The sequence below is a fragment of the Sphaerodactylus townsendi genome, linkage group LG07, assembly GCF_021028975.2.
Source record: "Sphaerodactylus townsendi isolate TG3544 linkage group LG07, MPM_Stown_v2.3, whole genome shotgun sequence".
Taxonomy (NCBI): domain Eukaryota; kingdom Metazoa; phylum Chordata; class Lepidosauria; order Squamata; family Sphaerodactylidae; genus Sphaerodactylus; species Sphaerodactylus townsendi.
This window is the reverse complement of record NC_059431.1, coordinates 34,759,897-34,776,915: the sequence shown is the minus strand read 5'-3', so window position 1 is coordinate 34,776,915 and position 17,019 is coordinate 34,759,897. Positions and strand designations below refer to the sequence as shown.

Sequence of the window (17,019 nt, the reverse complement as noted above, 5' to 3'; positions counted from 1 at the left end):
ACTGATGGCTCATGGCTGCCCCTATATCCCTGCCCCCAAGGTCTCCTAGTCGCTACCCATCTAGCCTTCTTTTCTTCTTATAAAGATAGAGGCAGGATTATCAGGCTAAGACCTGGAAGGCAGCCATGTTTTCAAAGTGTGCCCTGCTTGATTTTAACAGTTGTTCCTTTTTCATATGGGACAAGGTAGACATGACAAGAGAGATCTATGATTAGGGTCTTCTTCAGCTTTTAAAAGTAAAATTAACTAACAGCCCAATGTGATTACTTTGAAGATTGGGGAAAGACTGTCATGCCTAACACCAACGGCTTTCCCCTTCTTTGAAGCTGTAACTCATCAAGTGCCTTGCATCATGTCAAGCCACACCATATTACATTTGTAAATAAACCTTCCTGTATAGCCATCAATCAATTCAGATAGGTAGTACAAGCTCATTTAATTAAAACCACCTTTCTGTTTTGATTTTCCCCCACATGTGCTCACCAATTAGGGAAAAAGGCTGAAAAGTACTTTAAATGTCCTGATTGGATTCAGCCTTAGTTTTTTAAAAAAAGAATCTTGGAAAATCCTAATCGCAGATCATATAGGTCACATTTACTTTGACCTGTAGTCTATTCTAGACATGCTTCCATCTCCTTATGGTAGGTTTGCCAACCTCCAGGTAGTGGCTGTAGTTCTCTTGGAATTAAATCTCCACACCAGAGACCTGTTAACCTGGGGAAAATGGCCGCTTCAGAGGGTGGACTCTATGGAATCATATCCCTGCTGCCCTCCTTCTCCTTCTCAAGCTCTGGTCTCTCCTGGCTTCAAATCTTCAGACGTTTCCCAATCTTGAGTGGCCTCACATAACCCACTAAATGAAAATTAACTCACTAATCTTGAGGACTTCCACCTACTCCCATATGAACCTACCTAGTCATTATGGTCCTCTTGAAGTGCCCCATCATCTGAATCTAGCTGGGAAGCAACTAGACAACCAGTGGAAGACCAGGGAGTAGGGACATGGGGGTGAGCAGCCATCAGTGACAGTGTGACATCTCTGCCAGGAAAAAACTGGAACTGACATCATGTCTCTTTAGGAATCACTGGGAATTCTGTGGTAAAATCATGTGAAATAACTTCTGAGTTTTACCATAGAGTTTCTCACAATTCTTAGAAAGCTTCCTTGCTTTTCTTAGGAGAGATAGCACACAGTTGACCTTATGGCTATGGACAGCCCTATCCAAGAGGCCAGTCTCCCACAGAGGCTGCCAGGTGGCGTGGGGAGGTTCGAAAAAGTCTCCTTGTTACTGAGATGCCCCCTTTGCACTTCATAGACTTATGCCACCTTTTTTGGTGCCATAAATCTAAATTTTCAGCCTGCAGCTAATGACCAGGAGGAAGCCGACTAACATCGGCTCTTCTCCTGGCCCACCCCCGCTACATCAACAGGGATGCATTGCAGGGGTTGGACTCGATGGTCCTTGGTGTCTCTTCCAACACTATAATTCGATTCTATGATGACACTGGTACCATGTCCCAGCAATGGGGAGGGCCATGATGGCAACATGCTGCTCCCATGGGTGAATTTACCCTCTCCCCTTTGGATGGGGCCAGCAATCGTTTTTTCTTCTATTGCAGCTTGGAGCAGTGGCAGGAAACAAGTAGGGATGGGGCAGTCCTAATGGCAACCAGTTAAAGGTCTATGTAATTCTCTCCTCTGGAAGATTAACCTGTTCCCCTTGGTCATTGTCTTTCTCCAGCAAGTGGACACCTTGCTGTTTTGCTTGATGTTTCCTCACTGACCCTTCCTTCCTGCAAATGTGTTGACGGGGTTTTGTTTAATTGTTTTAGTACATGTATTTTAAAGCTAATTTTAATGTTTTTTTGTGCTTGTTTGCCACCGTGGGGCTCCTAAAATGTGCTTGTTTGCCACCGTGGGGCTCCTGAATTGGGTTGAATGCATCATAAAATGTTTTAAATGAAATTATATTAGAATTAAAAGCCATTCCACATCCTTCAGTCTGATGAAGGCTATAAAATGAGAAACTCTGTTGGAACACTGGGGAGGGGTGCTGTCATGCGTGGTTTGGTGGGGCACAGATAGTAAAGAACTTGAGTTAGGCCCCTTCCGCACACACAAAATAATGCGTTTTCAAACCACTTTCACAACTGTTTGCAAGTGGATTTTGCCATTCCACACAGCTTCAAAGAGCACTGAAAGCAGTTTGAAAGTGCATTATTCTGCATGTGCGGAATGAGCCTCTGGGAACTGCAAATCTTGGATTTTTCAGCATTAGCTTTGGCAACTGGATATTATTAGTATGTACTTCAATGAGTATGTATTTGTCGTTGTATAGGCTACTTTCTGCTGTGGAGGATATTCAGACTCTGGAAAAAATTCCCACTGCGTTTTCGCATTTTGAACATTTTGCAGGCAACTCAGCAAGTGGCAACTGGGCCTTAGAGCACATGTCTGGTAAGAATCTGCATGAGCATTTGCTGGAAGGCTTAAAAATGTATCAAAACCTAAAAAAAAAGGAATGTGCTTGAGAAAGGAAATTTGGTGTTGGGAGATGGTACATATAATTAGTAATCAGCTGAGTTTGAAGTGAAGCCTGATTGTAAGTTGTTTGGATTATGGTGCAGGAAACGAGAAAAAGCAACTAACATGTCTTGTTTGAACTGAAAAGGGAAGTCAGCTGCAGGTCTGGATTAATCACTATGTTAAGTGAACTGAAGAAAGAATCTAGCAGTAATGAGACCGTGCCAAAAAAGGAAACACAGTCTCGTGATTCCAGAATAATGCGCAAAAGGAAGAAGTTGTGCCTTTCCCCTGTGATCTGGTACATCATGAATCCCCACAGCACAAGTCTTTTTCTTCACGTGTATCCTCAAGATATTCATAAAATGATAAAATAGATAACAAAAACAGGAGTCCAATTTTTAAAAAATGAAGTCAATGCGGGACCGGTTTTGAACGTTTCACTGAGTAAAAGGCAATACAATGAAATCCTAAACTTCGTATCCACGTATCCACATATCCACAACCGCATAGGGTTGTTCTGTGCATGCTCGCAGAGACGTGGATCCGTCAGTTTGAAAATGAAAAAAATTCCCGCCCCATCACAACGCAGCAGCCAATCAGGATAGCCCCTGAGCAGATCACACGTTTGATCCACCGACAGTGGGTACTCCTGCCTGGCTGCTGCGTTGCTGCCACTTATGGGGCAGAAGTTGTAGTGGGCACCTTGAAACCGTGCTCAAAAGGCATGTGCTCAAACCAACCCAGTTTGTATCTAGTTTCATTTTTGAAGTGCGGAATCGACCAGTCTTGTCAGTAAAAGCACACAACCAAGCCAACATGTCCCAATCAGGTTTTGGCAGACCCATAAGCTTGTCAAGATGACATGGGCTTCACCCAAACATCCTTCTGGAGGGCATTCCACAATCTTGGTGCCACCACTCAAAAGGATCTGGCAACATATTGTCGAAGGCTTTCACGGCCGGAATCACTTGGGTGCTGTGTGGTTTCCGGGCTGTATGGCCGTGTTCTAGCAGCATTCTCTCCTGACGTTTCGCCTGCATCTGTGGCTGGCATCTTCCCTCTGAAGATGCCAGCCACAGATGCAGGCGAAACGTCAAATGCTACTAAATGCACTACAACTTCGAAACTAGATCTGGCAACATATTGCTACCTACTTTACTTCACATCGTGAGGTTGCAAACAGAGGATGACCTTTTGGAGGAGGTTCATTTGGCAGAAGCTGCTGCCTCTTATCCTGTTCCCATGCCCTTTACAACTAAAGTTCAGAGCTAGCATTCTATGAATATGAAGCGGTCTTCCAGATGGAAGAGATGTGATGGAGAGAGCAGCCAATTTCACTACTTCTCCCTCCCCCCAAATCTTATGAACAAATACATTGAAAATTGCTCTGGGAGATAAAACTCCATCAGCCACATGGGAATGGTTTGTGGTAGAGAACACAGATGGGCATGAAGCATGCTCACTTTGAAGCACACAAGCAAACAAAAATCAAAATGCCATTATTATGTAAATTTCAAAGCCAAGGTCTGATTTCTGTGTAGAGTAAATATAAGACAGTGGTAGAAGTTGGCTTTTCCCACCTCAACCTTCGTTCAGTAGCAACCTCTTACAGCAGCCCAAAATGCCCACCAAACCCTGTTGCCTAGGGAGATAGGACTGCTAGGAACAGAATTTCGGAGGATATTTCAGGTTGCTGTGGGAGGGGAAGATGAAGGAAGATCATGTGCCCACAGAAGCAGTGCAGTGATTTTAGTGCACACAACACTAGCAATTTCCACAGGGAATTAGTTGATTCTCACTAGCTGTACAGTTCTAAAGAGAGTGACTGACAGCCTTCTAAATCTGTTGAAGTCAATGACCTTAGAAATGTGTAACTCCACTTTCAATTACACTATAATTCAAATATCAAACTGAGGGATTTACAGGGGTCAGTATTAATAGCTTAAAGTTCAAGCTTGACGAGATATTGGAGTTTTGTGCTTGGCAGTCAACAAGAATTGGGGTACAGCCGTGGGGAAGAAAAAAGTTAACTTTTTCTCTATGCTCTGTTTTCCCAGTACAAAAAAATGTCCCATTTCTGCCAATTGTAAAACCAGTACCTGTCTTTTCCTTACTGAGCTTACAAGTAACCAACAGGAGCAATTTTCAATTCAGAAAATGAGGTGTGTATTTTTTGGGGAGGGAGAAATTAAAACCCTCTTTTTCATTGCTGCAACTCTAATCTCGCGGCCAAAACAGATATCAAGAGATTTGGCTATGGAACTCCATTGACACATTCAGTCAAAATGTGGGATTCCCATTCAAAACTCTGTGCTGTAAACCTTTTTTGTGGCCAGTTGTACTATCTGCATTTCCAGTTTAGCATTACATTGCACAACTGAATGTGTGGAAAACTTCTCAACTGACAAGTTGTCTGCTGGATAGGCGCTTCTCTGAAAATCCTCCAGCTTTTAGCCCAGTTAACTACTACAAACTTCAACAAGACCAGTGCTTGGCCTGTATAGACTTTAATGAAATCACATTCAACATGAAACAGGGTGTTGGTTTTAGCCCTATGAGATGCTGATAAATATTGCAAATTTGCTTCATCCTCTGTCTCTTCTTTTATTATTTATTATTATTTTTTATACCACACTTTTCCCCCAATGGGGATCCAACAGCCTTCAAAAGTAGGTTAAGCTGAGAGAGAATGACTGGACCAAGCTTCCATGGGATTTGAACCTCTTAGATCCTAGTTCAACAATCCAACCACAGAAAGCCCAAATGTATTTTGTGTGAGGTAATTTTGTCATAACGTTTGTCCCTGTTCAGTAGTGTGCCCCTTTGCTGGGTGCAAGCACTGAAAAAAAAGTCTGGAAGCAGACAGTAATAGGATGGAGGCATTGGTAGCTATGATGTGTACCAATTTATTTATTTTGAGCTGTTTGTTTCTTCTCTTCAAACTGGTTTTGCAAGTTTCTTAAGCTTTACAAAGATCTGTTTACCAGAAATGACTATGGGACCAGCAAGCACTGTACAGTCTATGGTGCTTCTTGCATTCTCTCTTCAATGCTCTGAAATAATTAAGTCTGTCTCCAGCCTGAGTAAATAACAAAATAATCTAGTTTGTGTTCAGTGATGGGAAGGATGAATGTTTCGAATGACAGGCAGTTCTTTTTCTTCATCATATGAAAACTGCCAGCATCAGCATTTTGAGTTTTTCCCCTCTGCCACAGCAATTCATGACTGCCTCTGAAAATAACTGAAAAACAGAAGGTGGGGGAAGGGGGACATTTTCTGTGTTGATCTTAATACTCACACAGAATAAAGAATCTGAGAGGCAAAGCACAAACAGGAGAGAAGGATGAGGGATTTTGTTTGTTCTACCAAATCATTGTTCTATCAAACAGGGATATGTTTTTGATCCTTCTTTTGAAGGCATCCCACTTTTACAGTACAATCCTAAGTAAACTTACATGCTTCTAAGGTCCCGGATTTCAATGGGCTTAGAGGGCAGAACTCTGCTCAGGCTGGCACTATTTGTGAGTTTTGTTTGAAATCAGTAGCTCTGGTGTTTGCATGCATTGCTGGAATGGATTAATAATGGGTTAATAATGCTATTACAGCACTGCAAAAGATCTCCATGAATCAGCTTTCTGAGAAGCTCAGGCTCATTCCGCATATGCAGAATAATGCACTTTCAAACTGCTTTCAATGCTCTTTGAAGCTGTGCAGAATAGCAAAATCCACTTGCAAATGTTTGTGAAAGTGGTTTGAAAATGCATTATTTTGCATGTGCGGAAGGGGCCTCAGACTCTCTAGTAGTGGGAAGTTTTAAGAATTATGCCCTTTTTGCTGGACAAGGAAGTATATGAATTGTTCTCGCTTAACAAGAGTCTACTTCCTGGACACTTTGCTTCCGAATGTCATTATAATCTCCCTACTAGAGAATTCTCAGCAGTCTCATCAAACTACAATCCTCAGAATTCTTTGGAGGAAGCCATGTTAGTTAAACTGGTGTAACAATTATGCTGTTTTCTGCACAGCACAAATAAAATGTCTTGAGGACATGAAAAGAAGCATTTTGGAGAGGAAAGGAAGTTCACACAGCTTTTCCCCCTAAGATATTCTAAGGATGTTTTATGTCTACTCAACACAACTTATTTTGAAAACGCTAAACTGGTGATCTGTTTCCCCAAGATAGGCTGAATAGAAATAGGAGATAAACTCTTGTTATACAGTGGAACCTCGGTTTTCATTGCCTTCGGTTTTCATCGGTTTCGGTTTTCATCGATTTTTTCAGTGAAAAATTTGTCTCAGTTTTCATTGATTTGCCTCGGTTTTCATCAATTTGCAGTAAGGTGCAGGGGTTCGTGAAGAAAAATCACCCAGACAAAGCTGCGGCAGGCCGTGTCTGCAACTGGTTTAATGACAATGTCTTGCCCCATTTCAGACAAATCTTAAAGAGGCGTCAGAAACAGACCTCTTTGGACAGCTTTCTGGTGCGACATTGGTCCACTGGCTCTGAAGCTGGTCCTAGTGTTATTGTTTGTTACTGTTTTCAGCATTAAACACTAATGTTTATTCACCAAAAATGTGTTTTTGGTATGTTTTTTTGGAGTGCCTAGAATGGTTGAATTGGATATACATTGATTCCTATGGAAAAGTTTGCCTCGGTTTTCATCGGTTTCGATTTTCATCGATTCTTTTCAGACAAGTTCTTTCAAGGAGGTAGTTTTGTCAGTCCTTTTAAAACTTGCCCATCTGCATGCTGATCATTGCATGTCCAAAAGATCAGAAGCATCAGCTTATACCAGTCTGTGACTTGACTGATAAACCATCAAGGTGCCTCTTCTTTTCAACAACTTCATTTCAGATTGAAGCCACAAGAGCTGTAGCTGTGCGCTTTGCTTGACAACTGCCTGTATGTTTTCTAGTTCCACAGACCCCCAAATTGCAACCTCAGGAACCAAACTCAGCAACAAGCACCTCAATTGCCGTTTACTGGACTGTGAGTGAAGATGATGTCATTGATTTCTTCCAAGTCTATTGTATGGAGGAACACCAAGGAAGGCAAGAACAAAGTGGTATGTGAATGGGTAAGGGTGGAGCAGGACTGAATGGAGATGAAGTTTCTAAAATAACACACATTTTGAATGACTGATTTTAAAAGTGTAAATATGATATCAGTAACTTAGTAGGGACAGTTTTTGTGTGTAAGCTGTGACAGAAAATTGTGCATCACAATCTGTGATCCATGTAATTTCCCTTTCCTGGAATAATGTTCACAAAAACGAGATTACTTGAATGACATAACAAAATAATTCAAAAAATCACTCCTTTCAAACCTGCAACAAAAGAACCAACCTCATTTAAACTTCCCCAAAGGCTTGAAAACCTGCCTGTCAGAATTGTTTGTGAAACTTGTCCCCAGTCATTGAGAGAAAGGGTTACTGTCAGTTCCAAGGGGAAGTTTTGAAATACAGGAGGCAATGTCACCTGTCTAGATGCTACTTCATTCTTCCCATGGGATTTTTTGTCAGGAAGAAAATCCTTCTTTGAGTGATAGAAAAATGAAATTTCATGCTCACATATCACTAAGAAGGCAATTTGAGTCTGACTAAAATCACAGGTGTATTATAAAAGGCAGAAAGGTTAAAAGGTGAATGTTAATCAACTTTCCTTCATGACTGTCAGTGGGTTCATAAACCTAGCATGCATGTGCTTAAAACTACCTGTCTTAGGCATGCCCGTGAAAAGCAGGATGGGACAGAAAAAGTGTTTTAATTGGCTTGTGGAAATTTTGTCTTAAGGGTAGGGCGTCAGATAAGTCAGATCTGGCCCAATTCACTGACAATTTTGAAATTCAGCTAATGAACTAAATTCTTTGATGTCAGTCTCCTGCATTTTGACAAGCTTAGTGCCCATTCATTGTGTCTAATGGGTGTCCAGTTAGCTTCTGCATTTATTATTGGGGGTCAGAGGCAGCTTCAGATACCAGAAAGAGAATAATAGGGGAAAGATAAAGATTACCAATGGGATTGTGAGTGATGAAGCACAATTAAGTGAAATCTGGCAAAAAGTGTGGTCTGAATACAATTTTAGGGAAATAAAAATTGCATATGAGGGAGGTGTCATATTGTTGCTTATCTATATGCCAAGTCACACTTGAGACCTCCTTCTAATGTGCCACTGTACAAGTCAGTGTCAGCGAGGTGGCAATAATGCAGTAAATATGTCCCAATGTGCTGTTCCCAAGAAACTGAGGAACAGGAGGGGGGGGGGGAGGTCTTCCCCAATGACACTCTAGAAATTTCCCCTGGTCTCGGTGGTAAAGACTGTACAGATTGGGGGCAGCCTGAAGTGTCACTGTGAAATGACATCACATCCTCCGCAAACCCTGCCCGCCCTTAGACATTAACCCAAAATCTCCTGACATTTGCTGGACCAGCCCTCAGATTATGGGCACCCAACTACGTCTGAAGTCATACTGGTGTTTTCAAGATTTCGATTTCATTGCGTCTACTGGCACCTGACAGAATACATCAGAAAAAATATCTGGTTATATAACACAAGGAACACATTCACTTTGCTCATCCCAGTCCCAAAATTTGAACAAACGTGTTATTAATTCAGGTAAATGCTTTTGTGTGTGGGAGTGGTGGGGGTGGGTTAGACATGTTCTTGCAAAGGTTGGTGGTTAACTCCTGAGCATATGTTAGAGGAACATATAAAATGTAAAAAAAGGTTTCCATTAGAGAAGCCTATTTGTCATCGCCTTCTGTGCATGAGGACCTATGCATGTATTTGTTTCCTTGCTGTAGGGTTAGTAGAAGAATATCGTGTTACTGTGAAGGAGAGCAACTGCATTTTGGAAGACTTGGAACCTGGCCATTCCTATAATGTGTGGATTATGGCTGTAAACTACGCAGGATGTAGCTTTCCCAGTGAGAAATCCACATTTAGAACTGGTAAGTAGTTTGCATTTAGGAAGGCAATTTTCTTAATATTGACAGTATTTCTATTTAAAGAACAGAAGAGATACTACAGAATGATAGAAGAAACAGTCTCAGCTAGGCGATGTATCTCAGCTAGGTGAATCTTTGTCACGTATACTTTTAGGGATGGTTCATATAACTGGAAAATCTCAGCTGTCTGTGCAGTAGGTTGGTTCATACATATAACTTAATCACTCAGGCTGACAGTGTATGAACTGAAGCTTTCACTACTGTCGCTTCGTGATTACCTTGCAGCTAGTCATATTTGATGCTTTTGTGTGATTGGTCCATTGCACTATTGAGTTTGTTTCCCCCCTCTGAAATGTATCTGGGCACACAATGGCAGAATGCTGACAGTCCTGCCTGGGCAGTTATGACAGTCCGTCGGGGTTGATTTTTAACTGTATAAATAGCTTTTGCCAGGACCTGGATAGCTCCAGGCTAGCCTGATCTTATCAGATCTCAGAAGATAAGCAGATTAATTAATTACTTAATTACCTGATTAATGTTTGGATGAGCAGCCTCCAAGGAATATTATGTCCTTACACTAGGGCCTCTTCCACACATGCAGAATAATTCACTTTCAATCCGCTTTCACAATTGTTTGCAAGTGGATTTTGCTATTCTGCACAGTAAAATCCAGCTTCAAAGTGTACTGAAAGTGGATTGAGAGTGCAGTATTTTGCATGTGTGGAAGGGGCCAAAGACAGGCAATAGTAAACCACCTCCCAATGCTATGTTGGCTCTGAGTTGATGGCAGAAAAAAAAAAACACCACCCAGCTGTCGGAGGGAACAAATCAGAGATTCTGGGGGTGGAGGGTTTAGTTAAAAGCTGGTGGCAGGGAAGGCTGAAACAGGCTTTATGAGTGAGCAGATGTAGTAGAAACAGAAGTTCTGCATTCTAGAGCAAGAAACAATGGGACAAATTGGAAACTTACCTATCTCTGTAATCTAAACTTGGAATTTTGACATTTCCAAACCTACCAGAATTGAGCAGTTAAAGGGTACTGGTGACACTGGGAGAAATGTAAGCATGTGCGTAGCTCTGTTACTGAAACAAATGGGACTTAAAAAGGGCTTAATGCAGCTTGGCTTGTGCCAGATACTTTCTTATATCACGACTTTACATTACTACATTGATATTCACGCTATAGGGCTGCTGTTAAGTCTTTCTGGAAATGTTTAATAGATTTGAGCCGACTCACAGGTTGCCATTATTCTATTCTGAAATGGATAAGATCACAGAAGGAAGCATAGGACGGAAACTAAATTACCTTCCGCCTAGGATTACGGGCTATTCAAAGTCCCCATTTCACATTGTTTGCACCTGGTGTCCTTCTGCATGTGTATTTTTCCTCTGCCCGTTTCATATGGTCCCTTGAGCTTAGGTGTAATAAGCCACAAAACAGCAGAATTGAATTTGAAGCACCTCTGTTGTGAAGATAAGCTGGGAATAGTTAGGAGCCCAGCCATACATACTATTAAGATGTGCTTCCACCCCCACCCCCCGTTGTTCATTCAGAGGCTGCAAAGGACAGAATTCCGATAAGTTTGCTACATAATGTATCCCAGCGTCATTCCTCAGAGCAGAACACAAATTAGCACAAATGTGTTGGGGACAAAGAAGTGAAGCCTGGGAAGGAGATAAAACAAATAATCATGTTTGGCTTGCTAAGTAATTCCAGATGCAGTGGAATAGATATATATGATACTATTCTCTTGTCAGGAGGGAGAGTATGAAAGGGCAGCTCTCTGCCAAGAAACAACATGCTTTCTACTCATGCTGCAAGAGCAGACCACAATTTACCTTCTATTTATGTTGTAGCATTTTGTACTGCTTCAAGGCAGCATTCAAACAAGATTTTACAAGCATCATGCTGCAAACCACCTAGAAATCTGTTTGCTTTAGTACCTTGTGAGACTAGTGTTTCCTGTCCCAGACACTACCTTGAGATGCCCAAATAAACTTGGGTTTAAAATTCATTCTTTGATCAAAACCCAGATTAGGTGTGAATCTAGATGGTCCCGCATACCAGAGTTTGCTGGATATCACCAATCTGGGATTTCAGACTTAAATTTCGATTTGGCTTGTTTAACACAGCTGATGTTTTTGTGGTGATGCTGAGATTCACCAATTACGTTTTTGTTGAGTAGCACTGTCCTTCGTAGTTGCCCGGTTGCAGGGAATACAGTATACTATAAAGAAGATGTACTCTGAGCTGTTGGTGGGTGGGGAAAAGGCAAGAAACAATAACTGAAGTATATACACAAACTAAGATTTGTTATTGATACCTTACAAGGTAAACTGAAGTTCATTGAAAACTCCGGTTTGTACAAGCCATGGTTTATCATGACATCTGAATACAATCATAAACTAGTGAATAGAAGCTGTACCTTCCTAAGCCCATTTTCTTGAAGATATACCTTCTCCACTAGGACACCCATCCACCATTAAAACAATAGATTATTTCACCTTAGTCTATTGTGATCATGATATAGGTAACGTTGCCATTTTCAAAAACAAAAGGATGTTTTGTGGCATTTGAACAACCAGTTATGTTTATTGTAGAAGACGCTTAGGATGCACTTCATCAGATGCAAGAAATGAATTTTCAGCTGGCTGCTATACCCACTCTTAGACCCCTTCCGCACACGCAAAATAATACGTTTTCAAACCACTGTCACAACTGTTTGCAAGTGGATTTTGCTATTCCACACAGCTTCAAAGATATTTTGCATATGCGGAATGAGCCAGAGATGGAGAAAATTGTGAACAGTTGTTTCATTAAATACAAGAGGTATAATCTGTTAAACGTCTATGTAAACCTCCAAAGGAATGCAAGACCCTCATTTAGGTGGAGTTGTTCAGAGGGCCCATGGCTCAGTGTTAGAGCATCTGTTCTGCATGCAGAAGGTCTCAGGTTCAATACCTTGCACCTCAAGTTAAGGAAACAAGGTGCTGTAAGAGATCTCAGGTAACAGGCCCCATAGAGCCACTGCCAATCAGAATGACAATACTGCCCTTGATAGATAGGGTTGCCAGCTCTGGATTGGGAAATACCAGGACACTTGGGGGGATGGAGTTTCGAGGAGAGCAAGGTGTTCAAAGGGAAAGGAGGTCAGCAGGATATAATGCCAAAGAATCCACCTTTCAAAGCAGCCACTTTCTTCAATTGTAACAGTGGGAGAATTCCAGGTACCACCTGTTCTGGATGGTCACTGTGCTTATGTTGTACATTCTGTAGCTTGACACAGAAATGTCACAGATATAATTTTGTGCATTTTGTGATTCCGGGCCCCCCATATGTATTTCCGCTGACTGAGGATTCACTTTGTGCACCCGACACAAGCTGCTCCCCTACATTGTTGGATAAATGTTGGATAATGCTCGCTCTCAAAACACTGTTTTGAGCTCTAGGCCTACAAACGCTTATGCTTCCATAGATCTATTGTTGTAGCAGACTGCTGTGGCTACCCTGGAACTGAGCTTTTCATTTATTCCGAATTGTGCCTATTGTAGCTTTTATGGCATTCTTGGCAGTACAGCTAACATCCCACTGTATCCGCAGCTCCCCCAACCCCTGTAATGAAGGCTGAAGACTGCACTGTGTGCTGGGATACTGCCACCATTCGCTGGTGCACCGGCCATTCAGAAGCAACAGACTCTTTCACACTCGAGTACTGCAGGCAATATTCTCCAGAAGGTGAAGGCCTCAGGTCAGTATGCTTTGAAATGCAGATGCAGTGGAATGGGAAGGGTGTGTGTGCGTTAAAAAAGAGTTTTCCCAAACTAAGATTATTTAGGAGAAAGATGATTGTGTTGGCCTGGATGTTCCAAAGGGAGATACCAGCTTTTGCTTTTGTGATTAATATTTGTGCCAGATGCTAATCTCTGAGATTATACTCAGAAATACCTTTAATTTGTGCTAGTAAAAGTTGAGACTAAACACCAAAGCCTTATTTGGGTCCCATCCAAGCTATCCTGAGCTGGATTTACAGACCCAGGGCACTAGAGCATCAGCATCCTCTCTGATGTGTTTTCTCTCCTGAAAGTACAAATGCAGCCCTGATGTGTTTTATCTCCAAATGCAAATGTGTTTTATCTCCAAGTCCAAATGCAGCCATCTTCCTCACTGCTATCCGCCCTCTGTGCTGGGTCAAGCAAAATCAGGGCTGAGAACCCTGTTTGGGCATGGCGCTCACCATGTGGGTTTAAGGAATAACCTCATGTATATTGACTGCTCTGAGCTTCTTGTATAACAGCTGGTCACTGTCCTTTTTTCTCAGACAGCAAGTGCTGTGTAGCTGTGGGGAAAAGGGAGCCAGGCCTGGGCAATCTGGACCCGACGTTAAAAATCCTATTCTGCAGTTTGGCCCTTTGAAAGTGTGAAATATCCCTGTTTAAAGTAGAAAATTTGCTATTGTGTGCCAAAAGCCTGTGACGCTGTCTGGTTGCATCCATCCCTCCACCGCTGGAAACTGAACGTTCGTTGTTCTGTTAACCACCTTTTCAACTAGGTTGGTTGGTCCAACCTAGTTAATCCAATTGCAAATGATTGTTGCGCAACAATAGTGCAATTTCCAATGATGTGTGGGTCAAGAGTTTCTCTTTCATTTTGGTCCTGATGTATGTCTTACTGAGCAAAAATGTTATATTGCTTATGGTAAGCATTAGTAATACTCAAGTGGGTGGGAGTTAGAGTCTCATCTGGGAGAGGGGGGGAAGGTGAATCCGCAAGTGGAAGTGGCACACAGCAGCTCTTGTGGATTTGCCCTCTCCGAGGCACTTATCCCGGGGAGCTGAAATAATTCGGCTCCCTCCCAGCCATTTGTCCCGTTACGCTGGTGGCTGAGAATTGAGACTGAAGTCATCCTTTTGAGTGACGTAAGCCTATTAAGCCCCAGAGAGGCTTCTCGACTGTGGGGAGGCATTTTCATGTTTCAAGCCTCCCCACCTCATTGGGAAGACTCTTTTGAAGCAGCAGCCAGGTATGATTGTGGTTCTGCGCTCGGGCGCCCAGCTTGTGCCTGGGCCTGCTTGTCATTGAAGAACATCATTATATATTCCTGAATTCCTGAATATGTAGAGGAAGACAGTGAAAGATGTACTTTTCACACATCATAAGAAGTACTTTGTGAGGTTTTTCACGACTGTTAGAAAGAGGGCTTACTTTTGCTTGTTTCCCCTGGGTTTATTTATTTGTATTTATTATAATTTTGAGTAGCTGTGGACTGACAGCTTTGCATATTACTTTGCATTGCATTTCCATATCGTTAACATTATATATTGTTTCCCGAGTTGCAGTTACAGTAACTTTCAGTCCCTGCGCTATAAAAAACCTGCTCCTTGGCTAAGATATTTGTTTCATCTTGTTGCAAGCAGCTTTTGAGAAAATTCACTTTCTTATTACTTGTCTTGCTGCTTTTATGTGTTGAAAGGAAAATAGATATTTACACAAAGGGAGGGAATTCTGAATCTTTTGCCCCACCTTATCAGAGAGTCTCTCTCTCTCTCTCTCTATTTATTTATTTAGAATTGGGACTAGTTCACTTGCTATTTGTAGAATAAAGAACATCGTGGACTTTGGTGAATTATCATAGATGGGGTTTCCGGTGGGAGGATTTACAGTGTGTTGAAGCCTTTGCTAATTGCGGAGGAGCTTCATGGAAAGAATACCAGCTGGTAGGTATAAATCACCAGCTGAGTAATCACTCTGAATAAGGAGTGATGGTTACCCCACAATGCCTTAAGAAGCTCTCCTCATGAGTAATTCATGGAAACGGAGGTTTCTATGACTCAGTGCGGGGTTGAGGACTGGAGGCTGGATTGACGATCAACAGCTCATATGGGATGTAGCTGGACTTTAAATATGGCCTTCTATTTCTTTACTCCTGGAGGATAATCAGTGATTAAAAGGGATTTTGTCTGTTCTGAGAACAGATTTGGAAGAGGGGAACAAGTCTGAACCAAAGCGGGAGAGCTGCCTTGATTATCAACCTCTACAAAACTAACCTGTCAGGTCTGAAACCCAACATCATTTCCCAAATATATAGGAGAAGCTACAACCAAATCTGTTTCCCTGTTCATCCCTACTAATTCAAGGATTTATGCTGCAAACAGCAAACGTCACTTTACTGAACACTAGAAAGATTTAGTGAATACATGAAGTTGCCTTATAGGAGTTCTGTTCACAAATGACAATGATTGTATGCAGGATCTGTGTATTTGATTTTTCTTTAAACACCTGTTGAATGTGTAATTGAAACTGCACATTTACCCAGAGACTAATTTCTAGTTTCAGATGCAAAGTGAACACATGTTAGGTCTTTCTTACAGGATGTATGTGCAATCACTGTAATATGATCAGAGAATTTCATGCGTCCACTGAGACTTTTGTACACCTCTACTAAGTCAGTTCATTGGTCTATCCTGATCAGTATTGCCTAGTCCAGTGGTATTAATTCCACGATTCGAAGAGAGCCACATTTACAATTATCACCAACCAAAAGAGTCACACCAACCAAAAGAGTACCATAAGCTTTATGTGCCACCCCATAGTACATGCACATACAGTAATATAAGACATAAACATTAAATATATAACTTAACTGGATTAATTGCCAGACTCCTTTTGAACATGCAAGGTTTCCGCCACCACTATCTGCTAAATTTTAGCCGGCCCGTGTTTCTGTTGTGAGGGGAAGAACGTTTTACTCTTCTTTCCTGCTCTCTCCTCAGTGGGAGGCATTAGCAGCTCAGAAAAAGGAATAAAAATGTTCCAGAAGAACGCAAGTTGGCTGGCGGAAAAGGGGAATAAAATGACCACCACCTGCCCCATCACTGTGTCCAGCTGGCTCGTTCCCTGGGTGGCTGCTGTGGCAATCTCTCTGCTGTGACCAGCTGGCTCTTCTCTCGACAGTTGCCCAGGAGCTGGGATGAGAGAAGAGTCTGTGGAGAAGAATATGAATTTACTGGGGAGGACAGGCCCTTTACTTCCATCACTGGTACAAAGCCTGCCATTTAGGGAAACTTGCATCTTACCCATCTTCCAGACCCAATGGTGGCAGTTTGTTTCCAAGTGGGAACTATCTGCCAACCACAAGCCTCTCTGAGAAACAGTCGTGCTCTCAAGATAACATGGGCTGGTGACACACTGTGGACTCAGTACTCAGAAGAGTCACAATAGCATGCCAAAGAGCCACATGCAGCCACTAAGCCACTAAGCAAGTATCCTCACTGGTCCACTCTGACCAGAAGTAGCTCTCCAAGGTTCAAGGTCAAGATTTGACATATTATCTACTACCTGGTCTCTTCAATGGTGGGGGCAGTGCTGGGATTCAAATAATTTAACAACCGGTTCCAGTGGTGGGATTCGAATAATTCAACAACTGGTTGTTTAAAAGCACCATTTTAACAACCGGTTCTACTGAAGCGGTGTGAACCTGATGAATCTCACCACTGGATGGGGGTGCTGTGGATTGAAATAGACCTATTATGCATGCAAAGCAGTACT

General features: G+C 42.1%; 1 protein-coding gene across 2 annotated transcripts in view; it reads left to right on the top strand.

Moving 5' to 3' along the window:
* The window catches only part of CMYA5 (cardiomyopathy associated 5), a 75,234-nt gene that overhangs the window by 38,165 nt on the left and 20,050 nt on the right, over window positions 1-17,019 (top strand). For both annotated transcript variants that reach the window (XM_048503828.1, XM_048503827.1), the window contains exons 6-9: window positions 2,340-2,458; window positions 7,444-7,593; window positions 9,331-9,477; window positions 13,075-13,222. In XM_048503828.1, the coding sequence (XP_048359785.1) occupies window positions 2,340-2,458; window positions 7,444-7,593; window positions 9,331-9,477; window positions 13,075-13,222 (564 nt within the window). The remainder of the gene's footprint in view (window positions 1-2,339; window positions 2,459-7,443; window positions 7,594-9,330; window positions 9,478-13,074; window positions 13,223-17,019) is intronic.